The sequence below is a fragment of the Strigops habroptila genome, chromosome 4, assembly GCF_004027225.2.
Source record: "Strigops habroptila isolate Jane chromosome 4, bStrHab1.2.pri, whole genome shotgun sequence".
Taxonomy (NCBI): domain Eukaryota; kingdom Metazoa; phylum Chordata; class Aves; order Psittaciformes; family Psittacidae; genus Strigops; species Strigops habroptila.
Window position 1 is genome coordinate 74,228,349 of NC_046358.1, and position 24,957 is coordinate 74,253,305.

Consider the following 24,957-nt stretch of genomic DNA (forward strand, 5'->3'; position numbering starts at 1 on the left):
CTTTTGGGAAGGAAGCTTTGTTTGCAATCAGACTCATTAAGTGGAAGAAAAAGAACCCTGAGACACAAGATTTGCATTCTCATTCTACTGTGTTACTACTAAGTCTCTATTTATGCTGAAGTTTATTATTTATCATAGTAAAAGAAGAAACACTATGCAGAGCATTTGAACCTATTTAAATATCTTCAAAACCTTGAAGCATTCTATGATCAGTTCACCCAAAACTGGAATTATAGAACTGATAGTATTCTTAAAGGCAGATATTTACACTTTCTAAAGGAAAAAATGACATGACTGAAAACAATGAAATACAGATTCTTATAGTTTGTTTCTTAATCAGACACTTTGAAGATTATTCTGATATAAATACAGCTGTAATGAATAGATGAAGTGTTACTTTCATGCATTCTATTGAATTTTAATATTCTCATGGATCTTCTGCAATTCTGATTCTAAATGTTTTAAACTTAGCTTTTTTACTTAGACTGTGTAATAAAGATTGAAAATTTGTTACCTTTTAATAAACAGTGCATCACAGTTCTATAAAGCTTTTTATAGAATATAACAAATATAGAAGGGCTACATTTCAAAACTCTTAAAACACTGTCATGAGAAATTTCCTCCCAACATTGGTTAAAAATAACTGATTAAGCATTTTGCATCTTCAATGCAAAGCAGCGAAAGGTTATCAAACCAGAAAACAAAAGAAACCCCCTCAAGCTATCTAGAAATGTGTTTTACCACTACAGAAAAGAATGGTGAACATATTGACTTGGCAAGGTCAAAAGAGCCAGAAAATGTGTTCTTGACTGGTTGTTACTTCTTACACCCGTCATCTCAAAGTTGAAAAGTGTAGCTCAATTCAGGCTATTAAGAGGAAAAAAAAAAAAAAAAAAAAAAAAACCAAAAACAAAACACAACCCACGTAAATTAACTTTTGTTTGCACTTTTGGCTGCTGACAGGGAGGGGAAAAGGAAGAGAAAAAAAAAAAAACCACCATAATTTTACTTTTAGACTTCAAACATCGACATTCTTCTTTTAATAATTATACTGTATTTTTCAAAAGTACCCCCCCATTCTTTAAAAAAGTTGCTACACAACAAGTATGCCATAATGAGACATCCCTTCACACTAGTTCTTTGAATATTGCCCTGGGTGTCCTATGTCAGCACTCAAGCAGCTGAGATAAATCCCTGGATTTTTCTGACCTTGAGCAACAGGAAGAAATTTTCGGCTGAACTGTGCAAAATTGCTCTGGTTACAGAAATCAAATCTGGAAAGCACAAGGTTTATATATTAAGTCTCTGCATCACCCCCCAAAGAAAAAAAAATAAATACAAAAACCAAACCACAAACAACAATAACACATAGCTCTTGAAGGAAAAAGGGGAAAAAATAACCCATTAACCCTTTCCATTTATATGGTTAATATGGTTAATGGTTAATAATCCATTAACCCTTAACTTTACTCTTTATATAACTATCATCAATGACATTTCGAAGATAATAGAAACATACATACATATTCAAAGGTCCAAATATGGATATATATTTAAGAGCAAGTGTCCTTATATGCTTCATTAGAGGAGAAGACATTCTGCACCACTGTTGAAGAAGGTGGTTCTGAAACAGCTCAATTAGGAAGTTTTGATCTAACCTTCCAGTACCAGACACCTAGGCAGCTGTAAAAAGCAATCTATCACTACAGAGAAAAGATTTACCTGGCAAGAGATCCAATACAACATGAAAAGACAAACTGGAATCAATGAGAAATGAACTGGATTACTGGATAGAAGCATATTCTTGCATGTGTTCTAGCTACTGGGAAAGTAATAGAGCCAGCAGGTATAAAAAAGGCCTTCCAAATGTCTGCTTACCCTTTCATGATCCAATCATAGCTATTCTGTTAATCAGGTTGGATTACATCCCAGATATTAATTTGGCAAACAAAACAGGCTGATTCAGTCTTTCCCCTTCAAATATGCTGAAAACAATCTGCCACTGATAATCTTGCCATGCATGTGGCTTGGAAAGCCATCTGATCAATTTACATCTAATGAGAGTAGAAGTCTAAACTCAAATACAAATGACATAAGGCTTTCCCTATTCATTAATAGCCTGTAAACTCATACTCTGCTTCCCAAGGAGTGCTGAAACACTGGCAATGGAAGGGAAATAGTTCAAAGAATTATGGACTCCTTTCAACTATAAATAAACAAATAGTACATGCATGAAGAAAAGACTGCTGGCTTAAGAACAGGCAAAAGCATAGCTTTCCCACTGGCCATAAGATACCTGTTCTGCTGTTACAATTCATTTTGGTGAACAGTTTCAGTAACCTGAGCCTTCCTGAAAGATTTTCCCTATAATGTTGGTAACACACTCATTTCTTGTTTATGCAAACAACACTTGAGCAGCAGCAACACCTTTTTTATTCACCCTGAGACCCTCACACCTCTCCACACCGCCACCCCCAGGCAGCAGGGTAGTGCCAGGTGAAAGCTGGGCAGAGGACATGGCTGATCCACACTGCTCTTTTTTTTTTTTTCTCCCCTTTTCCCTCCTCACCTAACAAACCCACGAGTTTTCATGCTTTTCCTATTCTCTCTCCAATCCCATCAGGCAGGTGGCTGTGGGGTTACTTGGCTACCAGCCTCAGTCAACATGCCACAATGCATTACTGAGTCCTTTGGGTTTACACTCTTTCCCTTCTCCTTTGCTGTGGTCATCTTGTTAAGCATAGTCATAGAATCAACCAGGTTGGAAAAGACCTTTAAGATCAAGTCCAACCATTACCCCAGCACTGCCAAGTCCACCACTAAACCATGTCACTAAGGGCCTCATGTACATGTTTTTTGAACACTTCTAGGGACAGTGATTCCACTACTTCCCTAGGAAGCATGACCACCGTTTTGGTCAAGGAATATTTCCTAATATCCAATCTAAACCTCCCTTGGCACCTCTTGTCCTATCACTTGTTACTTGGGAAAAGAGACCGACCCCCACCTCACTACAACCTCCTTTCAGGTAGTTTTAAGAGAGCGATGAGGTCCCCCCTGAACATTCTGTTCTCCAGACTAAACAACCCCGGCTCCTTTAGCCGTTCCTCATCAGACTTGTGCTCCAAGCCCTTCACCAGCTTCGCTGACCTTCTCTGGACCTGCTCCAGCAATAAGCAGTAGTTTGGTTTGGATCACTGTTTTCAGACAGTCTCAATTCCTGAAAAGAATCCCCACAGCAACTCAAATCCTGTAAGATACCTGGGTACCAACAGTGGAGGTTCATAGAAAGGAACAATCACAGAGCCCCATCCTCTGGAGCCAAATGTGGCTATGCACAGATGGACTTGTTTCCGGACAGGGGAAAAAAAAAAAAAAAATAATGCTTTTAGACATCGAGTTCCTTCTAAAGTGCATGCACGTCCAAGAACTGAGGTTTCTGTATGGAAAATAAACATTTCCAAGTGCAATGTAGTTCATACAATACATCCCAGATTTACTATCTTGACACAAAGAGTCAAGGAAAAATACTTCATTTATTTTCATACTCCTCAGTGCCTGTCTTTTCTCTTTTATGAAGGTTTGCCATTTTCTAAAACTTTGAATTAACTGCAGAAGTTGTATACATTTATAGATTACAACTTGTATGTTTATTTTACCTTTTGGAGAACTGAGAAAGACAAGTTAGCAAGTGTTCTATTAATGCTGTTCTGGAAAGTTTAATCAGCTAATGTGCAATCTGTGTATCAGTTAATATATGAAATGCTGTCCTGCAATTTTAAAGAAAGAAAATCAGAATGCATTACCTAGGACTTGGGAATAGAAAATTAATGGAAAATATATATATACACCCCAGTTTAATGAAACAACATCTGCAAGATTACTTGTCTAATAAAAAGCGTATCAGCAAGCCTGATGCATAAGAGAAGTAAGAAAAATATATATTTTCTAAATGGTACCATCTGGGAGCTTTATGCAAGAATAAATACTCTTATCGGCTGGATAACTCGTGATTCTCCATGAATGCAGAACACTAAGTGGCTTCCCGCAGTGGCCTCATTATATAAAGTTCTCTTAGGAGTTATTCTGCTGTGTATTTCTGCACCATATCCCAGCAAACATTGACCTACTCCATTTATTGTCATCATGGCTAGATTTCACCTAGCTTAATGAACTGATTGTATGTTTCCAAACACAGAAAGCACATTTTGAGCAGAATAAGTGAAGCCAATAATGACAGCTTGCAACAAAGATTTAAGTTGAATGCCCAGCACTTTAAAACTCAGGCTAATTATTTATGTATGTAAAATCAAGAGGTAATATGAATTCTACACACCTTTTTCCCTTCCCCATTACCTTCTCCCCAAACTGACCTTAGCTTTAAAACTTTTTAAAAGTATATCCAGTTAAAATTTTAAAGTTGTATCAGGCTACTAACACCCTGACATTATATTTTCGTATGTCCAAAAAAAATGGTGAAGTTCCAGATTACTAAAACAGGTAGTGACGAAGAACATGAGGCTCAGCTCAAACAGATGAAGTGAAAAGCTTTTTTAATCATGAAGATGTATAACTTTCATTTCCACATTGTTGAAATTACAAACCTTATTCCATAAGGAAAACTCAACATGAGAGTTAAAAAGTAGTCAAAATGGCTACTGGCAGGCATAGCTCTGTTCATATCCTATGCTGGGAAGCATTTGCCTACCAAAATATCCCTAGCTCCTAGCAAGAAGCTGAGAGTAAGTTCACATTACAGCAACTTTACCACACTGCAAAGCAAAACCTCTCCCTGCTGCTGTGACAAGCAGAGTGCATGAGATGGCGTACATCTCCAGATGCGCAGTCATACAGGCTAGAAACAGCCTACGTTGTCTTTTGCCTCTGTCAGCTCATACTGAAATACAGGCTTTTAAAACTGTATTTTAGCACATTTTCTAGTTGATTTGTATGAAACATACATATTTCTTATCTTAAATGCCTCTAATTTCCAGCTATGTTTTGTTAACGTGTCTTTTAATTCTTACCATGTACTAAAAGCATACAAAGGCATTTAAAAAAACCCCAAACATAAGGAGGGGGGGGAAGCAAGCAAACCCATTAAAAGCCTAGTGCGTAGTGGCTTTGGCACCCTTCATTAGTAGGGAACCCCAGCTTCTCCTGTAGTTACCGGTCTGGATGTGTACTAACAAATGACCTACCTGCAGTCTCCAGACTACAAGCTGCATGCTTTCTGTATTCTGATGACCTCAGGGTGTGCCCATTAAACTTCCAAGTGCTGTTTATGGAATTATTTTCCTCTCCTGGGCCATTCCCACAGCACATCCCTGTCCCCAGTGAGGCAGTTGCTGGGTGGGAAATGCCAGGTTCGCTGAGGGAACACCCGACACCCTGTGAAGGTGGGAGCCAGCACCGGCTGTGGCTGGCCAGAACCAGTCCAGCCAGCCCCATCCCCTCTGCAGCCCCCACTGCGGGCTCCATCATGGCTGCCCTGCTCCAAAACATCATCCTGGTAGTGAGGGGCACGGCTCCCTCCACCAGGGCACCCCAATCACCCCTGCTGCCCCTCACCTCACCAGAGGAACTGGGATGGACTCAATTCCCAGTTCGTGTATTAGTATTTTCCTCAGTGATTGAAGGTTTGTGTCAGTAGGCCGTAAGTTAAATGAAAGAAAGATGCCTGACTCAACAGTTTTGCTCAACAGAAAGAGATAACTTTGTTCATGTCAACGTAAGACTTCCCTCCCCCTCCAGTGTTCTTTAGACCAGGTCCAAAAAAAACCCCAAAACAACAAACTCTCAAAAACCTAAGAGGCTTTCCCCAGCCTTACAGCAGGAAACATAACAAAGGGTCACAGTCTGAAAGCACTGCCAAGGCCCTGGCAGGGTTTTACTTTGGGCACTCCTAGAAACTGTGGGAGACAAGGTGAACGAGGCACTCAACAGAAACCCAGTGCTTTTTCTTGTTACTCAGCCCCTCTAGCCATTAGAGTTAGCAAGCACCACAGAGAAAACACAGAGTTATCTGAAAAGGCAGTGATTCCACTCTATCCTTCTTCATAAAGCCTCCCATATCCTAAATTGAAAAGCAAGAAAGAAGATAGGGAAGGAAACATCAGCTTCAAACTTACTTTTCTCTAAAGCACCAATGACCATTACACACTTTGGTACAAGTATACAATATTACACACTGAGATACAGTTAACATATTTAAATCCCTGTCATTTGGCCTTGGTATCTGGCACATTTCAAAGAATCTGGTAGATCAGATAAATAACTGAAAATTATGTAGGTAACATAACTGCTAAGGTCAACTATACCTTACCGATGCAGTACGGTATGGGTTACGAAAAGCTTGCACTACTGGAAAACAGACACACTACGTAGTAAATGCTTCCCTACCTAGTAGAAAAGGTTGCTACAAAGTTTAATTCATTCACAAATACTGAGAAGATCCAAGACCTGTTCCTATTCACAGCATGCTAATGTTAACAGATGTGTGGGTTTTCCCCTTTTTTGTGTAACTTCAAAAGCCAATTGCCCTCTGTGTTTTTATACCTGTTGACAAGTTAATGGCCAGATGTAGGCAAAAGTTCAACATGGCTTTAGTCTCCCCAAAATTATTGTTCAGTTAATTTTGGCAGACATAAGTTCTCCCTCTCCACTTGGTCGTTTTGTTCCCCCCCGCCAACATCTGAGAAATTTAATTTTATATTTAGCTGAGTATTGATGCCAAAGAGTTTTTCTTCTGTCCCCTTCCTTGTCCCCAGGTGAAATTCAGTTCATTGTATGCAGGCAAAATACAGATAAATATATCCCAAGGTAACTTGTGCATACATTTAGTTCAGTGAAAATAAATGTTTTTATTAATTTATATAAAGGTATTAGATATTTCAGAATGCTATTTCTAGCTTAGTGAGCTTTTTTAGGAGTCATTGGCAGGAAATCGTCAAATATTTAATGCAATTTATCTCAAAGCAGAGGTAGTTCAAAAATTATGGTGACTGCCTTCTGGATTTTAAATTCATATAATGCAAACATCAGGGTTGAATGTAATAGCAGATAAAGGCATGTTTTAATGCTAGTTAATGCTCTGATGTTAAAAAGGCTAGAAAGAGAATCAGCTGAAAGGCATGACTCCCAGTCCTGGGAAATGATAAAAATTACCACTGTTTTAAAAAAAAAAAAAAAAAAAAAAAAAAGGTTTTGTTGAGTATTGGGTTTAGACTGCAATCAGATTTAAAAAAAAAAAATAATATATATATTGTGACAGTTTTTTTAAACTTCAGTCTACTCAGTGAAAAATTGACATTTCAAAGGTACCAAGTATTCAAAAAGCTCACTGCAAGGTCACTCATTCCAGAAAGTTTTTCTCAAATGACACTGAAATTAATAGTACCATGGAAAATACATTTTTGTATTCTGCACATGCGTGTACAAAAAATTTGGTAGTTTGCTGACTGATGCCCTCCATAAAATTTGTTTACAACACAGGCTAATCTATGTTGCAACAATGATTACATTTATATTCTTCCTGAACTGGAACTAGGTATTTCATCAGTATTAAAGGACTCCGGAAAAAGAAATGGTGTACCTTTTCTAAAGTTCTTTCTTCATTCTTTGACAACTTCCCCCAAGAGTTTTAGTACGAAAAAGTTGTCCTTAAAAGTAAAGGACAAATAGTTCCTTCAAGAACTAATCTGCTACACAGCCACAGAATTATAATTTCAAGATTTACCCAAATATATTCAAAATGAAGATTTGAAAAAAATCTTCTCCTGATAAATTTATGTGCAAAAGCAATCATGTTTACACATAGCAGTACAGGCACAGAAAATGTAACAGTTAAAGATGGAACACATTGGCAAAATAACACAATGTAGTAAACCCTTTTTTTAAGCAATCTGCTTCTAGTATAATAAATCTGCCTTCTAGTATAATAAATATACTATCTGTGTCCCATATGTGTGTATTCAGCATATGTAAAAGTAACACAGCTAAACACGTTGACACTTCAGTGGGAGATCAAATTATTGTTTTGGCACTTCTGTCATGCCTGTCACTTCAATTCCACTTTATCAAATTACAGATTGCTAGATAAAGTTGGATTAAAGGGAAAGACAGACACACACACATAGAGAGGAGCAATTGTCATCACTTCAGTTGTGAAATTCCATAATTGCATGTCAGTGACAGAAAGAACAAGAGAGCAGTAATAGGACTGACATGATGATCACTCAAATCAAGCTTTCCAATAAGACTTTGCACTGTGTCAAGCTACATGCCAGGAAATGGACTGGATTTCTGAGTATTTCCTCACTTAGAATTGTCAATATTTATCATGTTGACTAATACTGTGTGTTAAGTTCTAGGGCCAATTTCTGCTACCTATTTTCCATAAGTACTGCTTTTACTAGTAAAGAACATAAACTTTAAGACAAAGGAGAGAAAAATAATTTTCTTTTAGAAATACCACTAAAAGTAATATGAATAACAATGTATTATACCCGAATAACTTAGACTACAGGTCTGAGTCAAGTTTCTGAGTTTTAGGGTACCTGAAAAGCAACAAATCTTGAATTAAAATCATCGTGGAGGAGTCAGCCATGGATTTCAAGTAACTTTTCTGGTAATAAACGAACAAACAACCCACCACCACCACCACCTTAGATAATTTTACCCTTGTGTGGAAGTTGTGAATACTTCCAGCTCTGTACTGAGGAAGATTCAAGGAGCAACATGCAAATCTGACTTACATGATCCGAGATGTCAGTGAAACTTCTGACATACTGTGACAGGTGGATGCTATTCTTGGAACAGCTCATTCTTCTCACCTCTGGGTTACTCCCCCTTGGTTTTGAATTCTATGGTCAATCCTCTATACTTTATGAGGTCCTGTCATACGATGGTCAATAATACTCTTTACTATTTGTACCACAGTTAAAGAGGCAGAAGAAATAGGAATCATTTGTGCACTCTAGTAGACATCAGAAGGCTCATTAATGTTCAAAACTTCCTTAGATTCACTTACTCATATTCACTGATGGGAAGCTCCTAAACAGCATAAAAAGGGATTACGATGAAAAGAAACAGTATATAAATATATCCATATCTTAGGTGCCAGTAGTTGAGTCAGTCCCTCCATGATGCTTCTTATTAGCATCCATCATCCCTATTTGATACCCTTATTAATTGCCTCCCACAGTAACTGGAAGAACAACATTAAAGAAATTGGATAAATTTTCTTCCTACTACTAAGACAATTTTTTTCCCTTAAATTTTAAGGGAAAACATTTTCATATGATCATTATAAATTAAAATAATTAAAACGAAATGAGAGAATAGGTAAAGCTAATGCTGCTTCTTTTTCTCATTTTGTCTCAGACTCACTTTGTAACCTTGCTTGTGTCTCCCCTTCACACTTCTAGTTCCCCATATTGAACATGAGCAATATAAATGTAAGTACTTTCCCTCACAGGTGTTTTTAATTTGTTTGTACAGTACTTGGAGATCCTCTGACAGAAGGTACTAAAAAAAATAAATTATAAAGTATTTTCCACAGCAGACATTGAAAAGGAAAGACATTAGTGCCTGTACCATATCCCGCAGAAGGTAATAGGGAGTTACAAAACATTATGTCACTACAGGGAAATTTTCTAACTTACTGACCTATCATGTTATTGGCCTAATGCATACCCATAAAGTCTATTGCTCTCATAAAGCCTCTGCACTCTGAGCTCCAAAGTGGTAAATTTTAAAGTCAAGATCCATCTCAAAAATGTTCTCTTCATGAGCCACTTCTCAAGAACAGAAAATGAAGCAAGATATCTGGAGTGACCTTGAGCCACCAAGCTAATAACACTTAGCTGCCAGTTAATAGTCAGCATTACGCTGCCTGCAAGGAATACTGAGGAGAATGTCATTGCACATTACGGCAAAAGTGAGTCTATTACTAAAAAGAGCATGCTAAAATAAAAACGAAGAAGCCAAAGCTGAAGAATAAAACATTCCTAGCACAGCTGAAACAAAATTCTCCAGCACCAGAAAGGTCATTAGAAGTTGACCTCCCATTCAGCTTTCAGTGTCTCCGTTTTCCAGGTAACTGTTCAGACGAAATGAAGATGTGAACTGATAAAAGATTAGGAAGATTTATTAGGGGCAGCTTTTTCAGGTAATGGCAGGTGATGAAGCTGGTGTAAGAGAAAACAAAACAAAACAAAAGGCTTCACATATTAACACTCATCTAAGACTGGAGACCGATACTAGAGTTTGGTTACATCTAATGGAAGAGAAGATTGTAAGGGAATCCACATGGTCACCCTTTTGGCAAACTGGCCAATATCCTATTGATTCTCTTCAGCCCCAACCATTTAGTTATATTGGAAAACATGGGTAGAAGAAAAAAAAAAAAACAAACACCAAACAAAAACCTGTCATCAGCCTTGCAAGAGCAAAACTTCATGCTGAAAAACACCACAGGCTTTGAAATTATGACTCAAATTCCAAAACATCATGCAACTAGTTTCAGAAATCAATGTATTTTTACAAAAATCACACTTTGTATGTTTTTTACCAGGTAATGTTCTGTGAAAATTTAAGGGACTTGTTTCTACATATGTTTCTTTGAAAAGCAAAGCTGAGACATTTCCATGATCACGATTCATTATGGATCAAATATCACGATGTTCAGAATGAAGGTACGAGATCAAAACAGAACAGGTTGTGTGTGACAAGCACAGCAAAGAATATCAATGTGGTAGGAAGTGAGTCACACATGCACTTGTGGGTTCACTGCTGGCACTGGTAAACACACTCTAGTAAGGCACAATAATACAGGCCAGTTACAGCAGAGACTTGATTATTTGTCGCCTGATGCCTTCTTACAGTTCAAGGAATATTTTCAGTTTGTAGTCAGCCTTGAACAGAGAGAAGTTGTGGATGCCCCATCCCTGGCAGTGTTCAAGGCCAGGCTGGACAAGGCCTTGAGCAACCTGACCTAGCGGGAGGTGTCCCTGCCTGTGGCAAGGGGGGTTGGAACTACATGATATTAAGGTCCCTTCCAACCCAAACCATTCTATGATCCTACGCTATTCTCAAACATGAGAGCTTTCATCCTCGCAAAAAATGTAAGTAGAATCATACATAAAAAGGTCAGTAGAAGTAACAATGGAAGGAGAGACAGATCATAGTGATAAAGTGGCTATGATAATTAAATGCTATTTTGTCATTTTTAGAATATTTCAAAACAATACTTACAGTTATTAAATGTTAAGTTTGCCTTCAGGCAATTCTTTAGCCATGGTTACATAAATATCTACTTCGGAAGTTAAAGAAACTTCAGGAAAAAGATTACAAGAAAAGGCACCTTCCAGTTTTATATTTGGTTGTTGACTAGGAAAATTTGCCATTAATTACTAATGATATAGTTCATTAGTAGTATATTCCATTATGGAAGTGCAAATTATCAGACACTAATGATGCATGTCCTAACTGCAGTAGTTTGTTTTGAATTCAACCTAGATAAAACAAAAATATTTATTTATGATGTTTCAGGTTCTATGAACTACATTAAGCTCCTAATTTTTGCTTTCAATAAACATGAAACAATGCATTATCATTAAACAAGATTGATGTATCTTTATGTGATGATCACTGCATAGGTCATCAGTAATATATATCCCAGTAATGTGAAGTTATTCGGCCATTTAAGCTTGGTGGAAGCTTCAGTTCTGGGACCAAACACAGCAAAAAGATAAAACCTAACATGTCAACAGTATAGGTATTTCTTACTTTCCTGTTCTTCCAAAATGCTTCAACAAATTCACACAACGAAGATAAATTTGCCAGACAATTCATTACATTAATTCCAGTTTCTACATTTGAAAGCTAGAGCACTGAGCAGGTGGTCGTTGTTGGATAAAAATTGTACTTTTCCCAAGTCAACAGCCAAACCATAACCCAAAACCTAGCAAACTTCATGTCTGTTCTTCAGTGATTAGTGAGGCAAGATCCCACTAAGACTGTAAACCTCAAGGCATCAGTAGTTATAGTCAAAAGGATGAGAAATTCATGGCACTCAGCACCGCAACATTGAGAACCTCCAGATCTCCAGTTCTTCAACCTTAATGATACAGTAAGAGAGAAACAAATCAAGAGAGGCTCTCCAGGTTTCACAGTAAGTTTGGACAGCCTGTGACTGGCTCCTCACTTTTGTGCTGCCACTTCTAAGAGCAAGAAGGGAGAAAAGTGAGCACAACAGATCAGCAAAGTAATAAGGCATAACATGGGAATCTCATGCTCTTTAACTTCACTTTCCTTGCTCAGCCTTAGGGCCTGGGTTGTCTCAGGAAAAGTGAGATGACATATTCTGCACTGGATGAGGAGCCCCTTTTTGGGATTGTACAGCTGGACTAGTCTTTTCAGCCCGAACCACTGAAGATAGCTTGCTCCTCAGGAAATCACTCAAACTCAGAGTAATCACTGAGGCCAAGGAAAAGTATCAGATACACAGCTCCTGTAATTTATACTGAGGTAGAAATCCTCCTATCATAAAACAATGGAAAAAAAGAAAACACCAGTTTTCTGGTAACAGGCTGGTATGTCTCCTACATAAAAGGAAGGCTGCAATAAAAAGAAATACAACACACACATTACTATGACTGCAGTCCAAAGCGTACCAGGCTCTTAACTTTTCGCATTATTCAAGCAATAAAAAGAACCTTTTGGTTGTGCAGTTTAGTAGCTGCTACCCATACTGAAAAAGTTAGATCTTGGTGTTTAGAAATAAGGTCCCAAACTGTATTTTAGCATACTATAAACCAACAGTTTAAACACCTAGACAGTTTCATAACAGCTAATGCTCAAACCTGAAGCCTAAATGCCTGAGTTTCACAGTAATGTGTACCAGTTGATGTTAGAGATATTAAATCACACAGCATGTGCTCATCATTTTCACAAACTCAGTTACCACTTGACACAGAGATAAACTACACAGATTTAGTAATCCAGAACTGGATTCCAGCTCCATTTTAAAATGTCAGCAGGAAACATATTAGAAACCGAACCAAACCAAAATCAAACCAAACCCAAACCAGCTCACTTTCTTTAGTGAGAAAGAGCTGCTATTTATTTCTGACAATTCAAAATTTTTAAACTGAACATACTTCCATGTGAACCCTTTGTTTCTTGGTTAGGTTTTACCATGAACACGTGAACCCTAATTCTGATTCAGCTCACTCTGCATGTGCAAAATGCTTGAGAAAAAAAAATGGAAGTAACTGCACAAGAAACAAGGAGGCATAATTTGTCACTAGTTCAAATTTAATGCAGCCTAGAAAAGGAGCAGAGACAGAAAGCAGGAGAATTTGGAAATTTTACAAAAAACTAAATAAGAAAATATTAACATAGGAGAAGGGGGTTTATGGAAAGTATAAAGTCAGTAAAAGAAAAAACCAGCAAAGCAAGAATGCTTTGGTTTGTTATAATGCTTTGAACAACTACAAAGACCCTAAGTCTCCTAGAGAACTGAAATAGCATTAGGATTGTAAATAACAAGGATAATTCCTTAAATTTAATGCACAGGAAAACGCTTGCGCAGGAAAATTGAATGCGCAGGAAAAAGCAATACAGCAAAGTTACTGATCCTATTGACATGAATTTTGTAGTCCTTTGCTAATATAAAGTGATTTTAAACATATCACTAGAGTATTTTTAAGCCATGTGATAAAGCTGATACCGTTTCTAGATTTCAGAAAATTCTGCTTATACTTGCTTACTGTCCTTGTAATTATCCTACAATAAACTAGTTCTATTATACTGATACACATCGGAGTAAAACACTCAGTATTGGCTTCATTTAAATGCAAGAAATTCAACCTGTCTTAATATAGAGGACTTCAACAGATAGCATTAAGAGCTGCTTGGTATCTAAGATACAGCATACTTTCTCTTCTAGTCACACTGACAGTTTAGTATCTTAATTGAATTCTTAATATGTTTCTGTATAGCTCAAAATAATTCCCTCTCTTCATTTCTGAAGATGTTGAAAATCACTGAAATTCTGCAGAACCTTTGTGCAACAAAGCAAACGAATTGTGCTTTCCTGCCCTAACTTCAACAGCATTTCACATCAGACTTGCATGATGTTGCTTCATACACTTTGAGCTACATGAACTAAAGTGCTTAGGTATAATCCTGAGTAATAAAACCTCTTCTTTTTAGCAACCCCCCCTCACAACAGCTTTTTTTAAAAGCAGGAGCTGCTGAATGCTCATAGGATGATGCAGTAGCTGAAAGTTGTTAAAAAAACAAAAAAACCAAACAAAAACCCAACCCATAAAAAGAAAAAAAACTACAGAAAACCATCTGGAATGTTAAGTAATAGAACACGGATATCACATGTTATAGCACAGTTAAACTAATGCCAAAACAGACCTACTGTTTTGAAACATAAATTGAGAATATGATGTTGTTGATGCTAGAAGGCAGGTTTCAATTGTGGAAATCGTTAGTACTTCAATTTAAGAATTCCTTCTAAAAATGTAACTTCATGCAAGTATATTTAAACTTGCCATACATACATGCCATATTGTTTAAAAAAGAACACAAGTGAAAACATTTTAATCTTGTTCACAGAAAATAAAAATTGAAATAGTAAGATTTTTTTTTTTAAACGTCAACTGTTTAGAAGTAACAAAAAACCCAAAAAAACCCAAAAAAACCCCAACCAGTACCAAAGATACTGCTTCTAAAGCAAGAAAAAGCAGACCTTATCTTGCTGTTTTACAGACATTTAACATGGTATGCCAACATTATCATGACATAGCTATTTTATTTATAATGGAAATTAAGAAAAGGAAGTGGAATTGCCTTTTAAGCTGTTGATAGTTTAATGACATGAAGATTACAATTCCCTTCTGAACAAGCAGTTACTAAAATTTCTAACAGAAACATATTCTATAGGATAAGATTATTTTGTCCCCAGTTTAGTTAAAACACAACATTAGAAAAGTTATTGTTAGAAAACTTTTAAAAACATACACACATAAGCCAACATAATTTGACATGAAAATCAACCAGAGAAAAAGACCCCACTTCCTAGAGTTGCCTGACAAATGACATTAAAACAAGCCACTTACTTTTCTGTCCTCAGTTTCTACACAGGAATTGCACTCTGCTTTAGTATCCTGAAAAGGCAAACAGAGAAGACAGGTTATAAAGCATATTGCCCAGGTTTGTGGGAATAATTCAGGATGAAGAACGGGCATCAAAGGCTGAAAAGTGGGTTTCTCAACCTATTACACTTCACTGAACTGTTATTTTGTATACATAGTATATCTAAGTGTACAATATGTAGTACTATGGCTCTAACCATAAGAGGTCTATTAACCTTTATTACAAGCATAAGCTTAAAGACAGGATTGAAACATCACAAAAACCCAAATCTACTTCAGTATATCTTAGCCAGCTCATAAGACAAAAATATGATCTCTGCTTTATACTGTGTTTGCTCTTTCTACTTGCATCTCAAGGAAAATATAATTGCTTGCTCATTTTTTTTTTTTTCTGATTAGTGATTGTAGCTTAAAATATATGAAGGTGAGCTTAAGACGACATAACTGTTCAAGCTTCTGCCTGTTGTCAAGAGTGACTTGATGAAGATATGTGTCTGCATCTCACAGCAATATGCAAGAATAATCACGCATCTGTTTGATATAAATATGTGTGTGTATATATATACACACGAATATACAGATACGTATATTCTGGACTTACGTTTTCTTCAAGAGTCAAACAAATAATCTTAAACCTCATGATGCCCAACACCTGGGTTTGGGTTTTTTTTCACCTAAGGTATTTGAACCTACATTGAACCTTTTGATTTTTGCCAGCAGACCTGAAGACATGCTGAAATAATCATTATCACAAAAATTGTAGTCTGAAAGGCATTTATTTCTTCATACTATCCCTTTGTACAACAAGTTACTATTGGAAACTGAGTAAGCCAAAAATAGTTCAAGTCATTAAACTGTAGACAAGTGACCTTATATGATCTTTCTTTTGTTTTCAACTTTACTTTTCTAGTGAGGGTATTGTGCGAAGCTAATTTTGCTTGCACACTGCAACTTTAGAGATTTCTATGGGGATAAAATGACATCCAGATATCATTAAAAGTAAATCCTTACCCAGCCTCTCACTGAAGCTAGAACTACTCTCATCAGAGTTAAGGTTACTGGCTACACTTACTTGCTAAATAAATTGTAGACCACAAATTTAAGGCTGATAGCTAATAGCAGCTCCTATTGAAAATGAGAACAAACATGAAATTATGTTTCTTCAACACCATGCCTAAACCTTAAATGAAGGACTGGTATTATTTCAATACCTAAGCCATACACCCATAAAATATACATATATATATATATATAAAAGGAAGATATATTAAAGATGTTTTCATTAGGCATACCCAGTTCTCTGTCACTTATCAAGCAGCACATTTCCAATAAAAAAGTTCTTTTTTATTCTGGTTAGCTTCCTCAGGGATCGGTGCTGGGGCCTGTCTGGTTCAACATCTTTGTCAGTGACATGGACAGTGGGATTGAGTGCGCCCTCAGCAAGTTTGCCGACAACACCAAGCTGTGTGGTTCGGTTGATACGCTGGAGGAAGGGATGCCATCCAGAGGGACCTTGACACACTTGTGAGGTGGGCCAATGCCAACCTCATGAAGTTTAACCAAGCCAAGTGCAAGGTCCTACACCTGGGTTGGGGCAATCCCAGGCACAGCTACAGGTTGGGCAGAGAAGAGATTCAGAGCAGCCCTGCAGAAAAGGACTTGGGGGTGTTGGTTGAGGAGAAGCTTAACATGAGCCGGCAGTGTGTACATGCAGCCCAGAAAGCCAACTGTATCCTGGGCTGCACCAAAAGAAGCATGACCAGAAGGCCGAAGGAGGTGATCCTGCCCCTCTACTCTGCTCTTGTGAGACCTCACTTGGAGTACTGTGTACAGTTCTGGTGTCCTCAACATAAAAAGGACATGGAGCTGTTAGAGCAAGTCCAGAGGAGGGCCACGAGGATGATAAGGGGGCTGGAGTGCCTCCCGCGTGAAGACAGCCTGAGAAAGTTGGGGCTGTTTAGACCGGAGAAGAAAAGGCTTCATGGAGACCTCATAGCAGCCTTCCAGTATCTGAAGGGGGCCTATAAGGATGCTGGGGAGGGACTCTTCATTAGGGACTGTAGTGGTAGGACAAGTGGTAATGGGTTCAAACTTAAACAGGGGATGTTTAGATTAGATATAAGGAAGAAGTTCTCTACTGTGAGGGTGGTGAGGCACTGGAATGGGTTGCCCAAGGAAATTGTGAATGCTCCATCCCTGGGAGTGTTCAAGGCCAGGTTGGATGGAGCCTTGGGCCACATGGTTTAGTGCGAGGTGTCCCTGCCCATGGCAGGGGGGTTGGAACTAGATGATCTTAAGGTCCTTTCTAACCCTAACTATTCTATGATTCTATCATTCTATGAATCAGTACTTCAAGTACTCTTTGTATTCAAAATACTCTTCATGGGGAGCCAGACTGTACTTTGTGGAATGTAACACTCAAAAATTTTCTTTCAAGTGTTACTTTCTGGCAGCCAGACAGTTTCTCACTGCATCCCTCCTCCCATTTGGTGGATAAGGAAATACTACCTCTGCCTACAGGCTGACTTCCTGCACTTGTTTGTATATTTACAGTCAGATTTTTTTTTTTGTGAGTGAGAAAAAAAGCTCAACTTTTAAAAAGCTCTCTGCCTCAGAGGAATGAATTCAAACTTCATTAGCACCAGTGCTCTTCACCTGCTAGCTATGCCCTAAGTCACCTTTTGGAAATAATGGAATGTTCTTTAACATATTTATTGTGTTCTTTAACATATTTATTAGTTAATCAAAAATGAATCATATCTTTTCATATTACTAAGGACAAGGTGGCTCTATCTCACATACTGACCCAGATTAACGAATGCAGAATAAAGTAGCTCCTATCAGAAACTAGTCACAGCTACTACAAACTCTCAGTATGATGAATATACCTTGTTCAGGACTAACAGTACTTTGATGCCTTCTGATGCCTATAGAAGATTTTAGTTTGCTATTCTGCCACTGCCATTTCCCATTAAAAGCAATTTTTAAGAAACCTAAATTCATAAGCATTTATTACACAATGTGAATTAAAAATGCAGTTTTACCTGGATAAAACAAAACCCATCTTCCTCCCAGGGCAGCTTATGTCACATGGTTGTCTACAAGCAGCAATGCAAAGGTACAAATTAAGCATGCAGTCCACCTGAAAACAGTTGAGGCCAACCCAGCTGAGACTCACTGCTGCAATCAGGAATTAGACAATGTGCCTGGAAGTTAACTGATACCACCCATAAGGAAAAGATACAGACTGGAAATCAAAGGACAATCTCTGTCCTGTGTTTTGTCCCTGAATATCAGAAGATCGTTCTACCTTGCGGGGTTTGGCTTTCTATCTAAAGATACAGAAAGTGAATTTTATGAATTAACCATTGCACTATATACAATGAAAACTATATATGTATGGTTTCAGTATTACAGGATATTGAAGCCAGCAAGAAAGAGCGGTATTGGGTTATCCTTTAAGTTAGGTAAAGTGAGATTTGAGTAAAGAAATAACTCTATGTCTTCAAGTGTAGAGACCTGGACTTGGACTTCTGCATAAGGCCAAGAAAAAAAAAAAACAACCCAGGGTCCATTGTTATTTTATTGGCTTTGGTATTCCAAATATAATTTTTAAAATATTGCCTAAATAATTTTTTATAAACTTGCTTTAGATACATTATCAGAGAATAACTTGGACTGCAAAAAAACATTTAATATGTAGTACTATGCAAAGCCTGAGTTCCTGAATAGGATTTTTCTTTACCAATTGGTGAAATCCTCACAAATGCATGTACTCTAATAAAGTATACCTTAGGATACTGACAGGTTACCTAAAGAAGGACTGAAGTAGATTTCAAGAATCCCTAGTCCAAAGGCGTTAAATCAGTTGCAAGGAGTTAAAAATTTGGACAGTAAAAATTTGTGCAGTAGATGAAGAAGAAATCATAGAAATCATAAAGTGGTTTGGGTTGGGTTGGAAGGGACCTTAAAGATCATCTAGTTCCAACCCCCTGCCATAAGCAGGGACACCTTCCACTAGACCAGGTTGCTCAAATCACTGACAGACTGATACGGAGACTGGTTTGGGGAGCAGGCTAACAGTCTATAGTAAAGGAAGAAGTAAATATTCAAATTATTTTAAAGTGCTTAAAAAACAAAACCAAACCCAAAAAACAAAACAGTCAGAGACTTACGGAAATAAAATTATATTCATGGTGAAACAGAATACCTGAGAAAATACACTGCAATCAAGGTAACAGAACACAGCAAGTCTCTTCCAAATCAATAATCTGCAAATTTATTACCTGAATAATGAACTGCAACTTGCAACAAGTTTTCTTTTAAAAATAGTAATAACAGTTCATCACTGTGCAGAAACAGAGAAGTTGTTTGTGGTGCATCTGATGTCTCCAGAAAGTCTATGTTAAAGTCTTTTTGGAAGAAGAGCAGTCAGCTACTTTGTTACCAACTGTAACTGAATTTTGTTACCAAGTGTAACTGAACTCAGACAGAATTTGTCTTTGAGTGACAAGAATATTTAATGTTAGGGGCCTGCGTGCATATGTTAACCTTTAACTGCCCAAGTAAAACAAACCAATTTTTTCTGAAGCAATCTGTGTGCAATTCTTTAAACCAGCGAAGTTACTGGCTTAACTGAATACATGTTTAAATATAAATACTTGAGTACACATCATCTACATCCTAGATACACCTCTTTAAAGAAATATGTATCCAGAAACTAAGATTAAAAAAAAAATAAAAAAATCAAACTTAATCATGTATCAATCTCAGAGTAAGAAGGGAAGAACTTCTTTGGGAGACATCTGTGCTACTTCTTATAGGGTGCAAAATGACAAAACATTAATAAATGTCATTTTAGTATGTGTAATGCAAACTTCCCAACTGCATGAATTATTTGAGATTAAGAAGTATCACTGCTGTAAAGCAGGTGTAAAATTCTGTAGGTGTGAACAACACATCAGGCACTTTCTTTAATGTTGTTACATCTCAAAAAAAGTTAAACCCCAGCAAAAATCTGTTTCTCCTGAATAATTATTATTTTGACAAATTATATCATGATAGAATGCGTCATAAGACGTTTCATGGGAAAGAGAGAAAGAATGAATTACAGACATGCCATACCCTGCCACTAAGGTAGAAAACCCTCTCATCCATTTCAGTTTAAGCTCAACACAAATCCTTTTTTTCTCTAGGTGTCACTGCACAACAGCCAATTAAATTGAATTATTCTAACCACAATAAGAGCTCTATTTATTATTATATGGCAGCACAAAAGAAAATTGCTTTTTTCGCCTGTTATGTTGGGTAGCGGAAACAAGGAAACGAGACGGTTTTATGTAGAACATCAAGAGCAACACAGGACAAACACAACTTGTTTTGAACTGAACAAAGTGCCATAAGGGACACTGTCACATATATTTCACATGAGAATTGCATTAATTGAGATGAAACTATGCTCCCCTCTGTGTTTGCAGGCATACAGTTCTGATAGGTAGCCTTTAAATGTTCCTGCTGACATTTTAGTCACGTTAGTGACCAACAGGTATAAAATTATGGTTGTACCAAGCACCATGGTCATCAGAGAGAAAAGTGAGACCAAGAGGTACTATTCCCTCAGTGCTAGTTTGGAGACAACTGATAACTTAGATGATTTGACAGCAAGATCTACTGCAAGTGCATAATATAGAATACCTCAGATACCCATTTTATTCCTGAGCAGGCTCCCCTCTCTCATCCCAATTTTGTTCAGTTTCACCATTCACATGTTTCAGGGATTTTTAAGTTTAACATGGTAGGTAAGAAATATAGATATATATAGAGAAATATATCTACCACCTTTATGTGATGTAAACATTACACAACTGTTACTGAACAGAAATAAAAGGAAAGCTCTAGAAAGTAAAAGTCATCACTGGTGGCAACATGACACTGCATGACACTCTGGCTTTAGGATGCAGTAGAAACCTCCATACGCTTGATTTTACATAGCTTCTATAATTCTACATCTAATTTTATTTCTTGAATTGCAAATAGAAATAGTGATATCAATATCCTCCAGTAGCCATTAGTCATGCTAACATAGCTAACACCTGCACATGGCTGTGCACTTTATCATACCTTTTTTGGTTTGTTATCTCCCTGCTATCCAAAACCTATTTCCTCTACTTCCCTATCATCCTAACACAGAATACCAGAAACAAAACAAAGAAACCAACCGCAAGAAAGAAGAAATTCAGCGGTCTTAAAAACTTCAGAAAAGTTATTTGAATTTCTAAGATCTTTTCTTTTTCATGCGAAAGTAAGTAAATATAAAAGGCAAACAGAATTCGTATGTACACACACTACTGCCATGGCCTGTATCAGAAGGAAAGATGAGACTGGAAGTTATTAAAGTATTCCCTTAATTGTTTTTGTATGTAATATCAAGAATGGTCAGTAGGTGGAAGCAAATATCCTTGTAAAATCTTGTTCAACTTCACTATGAAAGATAAATGTTGCACTGACCAAGTCTGTCGGGTATTTTACACATGCCCTTGACATCTCAACAAATGCTAACGCAAATTATGTCTTTCCTTCACAACAGTCGTTTCCAATTTCGTAAAAGGCCTGCAGATTTAGAAATAAAAGGATTGGGTTTTTTCAAGGTTTAAAATTTTTAAAAAAGAACGTGATTTCTTTTAATGACTAAAGTAGATATTAAGGTAATTTGATGTGAAACAAAACAAGGATATATACATATATATATATTCTTTTTTTATGGATGTATATATACATACACGTACATAAACCCAAAAAGTACAGAGTCAATTTCTAGGATATTAGTTTTTCTGGGTATTTTTATAAAGTGTTTAAATATATCAAAGTCCTGAATTATTGAGGAAAATATTTCATCTTTTTCACTACCTATTAGCTATTATATTTCATTATTGCTGCTAACAAACAGGCTGCCAGCAGAAGAATTCATTTGAATTTCATATTAGTTCTATTTTATCCATCCCAGAGAACAAATTAACCACACAGTAATACTTACTGAAGAAGAAAATAAATGAAAAATGAAACCTTAGAATGTGACATTCAAGTCTGTACTAAGATGCCAGCAACTGAAAGACTCATGCAGAAGTCTCATCAAATTAAGAAACCAATTCCAAGCTTTTAATGGCTTCAGCAGTTGCAATGTCAAAGATGTAAGAAAGGAGCTTAATTCATGAAAGCAATAGCTTCATCTCTGTTTACTAACATTTCTGGACCAACAGAGGCTTATGTCTAGAAGCACAGACCAGGAGAAGACTGGGGCGTCTGCAGCTTTTTGTGTTGCCTCAGGGCAGCCTCAGGGCTGTTTGTCTAGAGTCAAAAAGGAAACCCATCTGATCAGGGATTTCAAACCAAGCTTCTCAAGACATTGGGGAGCTTAATTGTGTTGTTTCTAGCTAAAAGGAGACAGACTTTAAAAGGAAGGTTTACAAGACTCTTGGAAACTGAAGTGACAAATCTTATAATAAATACTGCTTGTAAAAATACTGCTGTATTTCTAATGTAGATTTGAAGGGACTCTGGTGTGTGCCCTCCCACACATCCACCTACCATCCGGCTGTGTAAGTGGATACCCAATCTCTTCTTTCTTCTGATTCTAGTGTTTTGCTTATGTTCATTTACAATTATCAAGGCTACCAAGAGCTGAAAACTTCCCTCCCCCCAAAAAAAAGCTAGACTTCTTCCATTAATACAGACTTGTCAGAGGGAACAGGTACTGTTTGCTTTATGGACTGGAGTATGTGAAACCTTCCCCCTTTTTTCCTCTTCATTCTCCCATCCTTATGAGTTCTTAAACACTTAGAGATGAAGACAAGTCTCTCCACAGTACAGAAGGCAAGCCTTTGGCTGCCTCACAACTCACCTCATTTCTCCTAACAAACATTTTCGTTAGTCCAATGACGCAAAATTACCTTACTGTAAATCTTCTGCCTATGTCCTTAGATCACCGCAACTGCACAAAATAACATAAAAACCATGTGATATTTTCAGAAAAGATGCATCTAATTTTAAGACATGAATCTATCATCTACTAGTATCGAGCTGTATCTGTAGGAATTTGCTGTTAAAGCCTTGAAAAAATATCAGGTTAAGACTTACTTTGGGAGCTAGTAAGTATTTAATTTTCAAAGATGGCAACACCAATTTATGCCAGATAGTTACCAGTTTGAACAGACTGAAAATACTTAAGTTTCCAATATGTAACATCCTTTTGATCTGCAGGTCAAATCTGACACTCCTTTCTATATGGGCCTCTATTTTCAAGGCTGAAAGTTGCCATGCTCAAAGAGACAGTTTCAGATGTCTCTGAACAGAGACAGTTGTCTCTGAATCCATCTTCAGTTTCAGATGTGAAGTGAGAAAATACATGCAATTTCCATTTTCTGGTTTGTGTGCAATTTTCTGAAGAATCTAATTATACTTCATTTTTAACTGATATGGAAAAGAAGTGTCACTTCAGGAGCAAAATCAGGTTAACCACCATCACAAGAATCTTCAAAACTGTAAATCTGAACAGTTTTAACCGTTAAAACTGAATTTTGAAACTGCAAATGTTATTTATCTAATAACATAGCCTTAGGTGTAAAGTAGATCAACAGCCACATATATACGTGTATATTTTAAGCCAGTTAAATTTAGGCGACCAGTATATATTCCTGATAACACCCAACACAAGATTTGTTGATGAAGCTGCCAGTGTGATTTCAACACAGCCTACACGCTAGGTAAGCTGGTTAAGATAACAATTGGCAATATATACCCAAAGTGCAGATGCAATGTCTGTGGAAAACAATCTAATTTGACAGTTTATGCTTTCAAATTAACAGCAGCATAGGGGAACAATTGGATTCCTGGAGAAATCTGGTTTCATAAAGGAAATAAACACATAAAATTACTTCGTACCTCAACACCTTTAGAATATATTTACTAAATTCTGCTGAAGAGTTATAATGTTCCAGCATTTCTTATAAATTAGTGGCTGAGTAAAAGGAAAAGACCAAACATAAACTCCAAAACCAGCCACTATACCAGCTGTTAAAAGACCTCAAATTGAGCAGAGGATGCTGAGGTGGAGAGGACTTTTGAGAAGTCAAGATACTAAAGTGGCTGCTGGCAAGGACCCCATGTGTTTTTGAGAGGGGACTGTGAGGACACAGGATACAAATTGTAATAAACCTATTTAAGCCTACTGTTCACAAAAATATCTTATTACAAACTGAAGGAGATTTTTGCTAAAATTGAACAGACTTCAGTAATTTCTGGAAACTGATAAAAAGTAAACATAAATTTGAACTGAGATGGGAAATTTTCAAGCTTACAGTGTGACAATAAAGAAATTTCTTAATGAAAAAAGTTGCATGACGATTGCAGTACTAAGAAAATAGGTGCCCATGAAGACTAAGACTCTGCGAAAATGTGTTTTTTTCTTTGGTATTACACTAAACTTTCAATTGTCACAAAAGGCTGAGGTTTAACGGTTTTAATATGTATTAATAAATATGTCTATTTCCAAGCAGTAAAACCAGTTACATTCATAATAAACTGGTTACGTACTCACTATACTTTTTGGAGCAAAAAAGGGAAAACAGAACTTCATACTGGAATCAAGGCTTCACTGCATAAACAACCCACAAGGATTCTCACTTCTACCCTTCTTGTTCTCTCCCATCCCACTGAAGGGGAGCAAGCAAGCAAGCAGCTGGGTGGTGCTGAGCTGCCTACAACAATTAGAAATGTATTATTTCTCAGC

At 37.0% G+C, this 24,957-nt stretch overlaps 1 protein-coding gene across 33 annotated transcripts in view; it reads right to left on the reverse strand.

Annotated features, from left to right (window-relative positions):
• RBFOX1 (RNA binding fox-1 homolog 1) overlaps positions 1 to 24,957 on the reverse strand; it is a 1,252,174-nt gene that overhangs the window by 567,210 nt on the left and 660,007 nt on the right. For all 33 annotated transcript variants that reach the window (XM_030482277.1, XM_030482275.1, XM_030482292.1 and 30 more), the window contains one exon: positions 15,138 to 15,185. In XM_030482277.1, the coding sequence (XP_030338137.1) occupies positions 15,138 to 15,185 (48 nt within the window). The remainder of the gene's footprint in view (positions 1 to 15,137; positions 15,186 to 24,957) is intronic.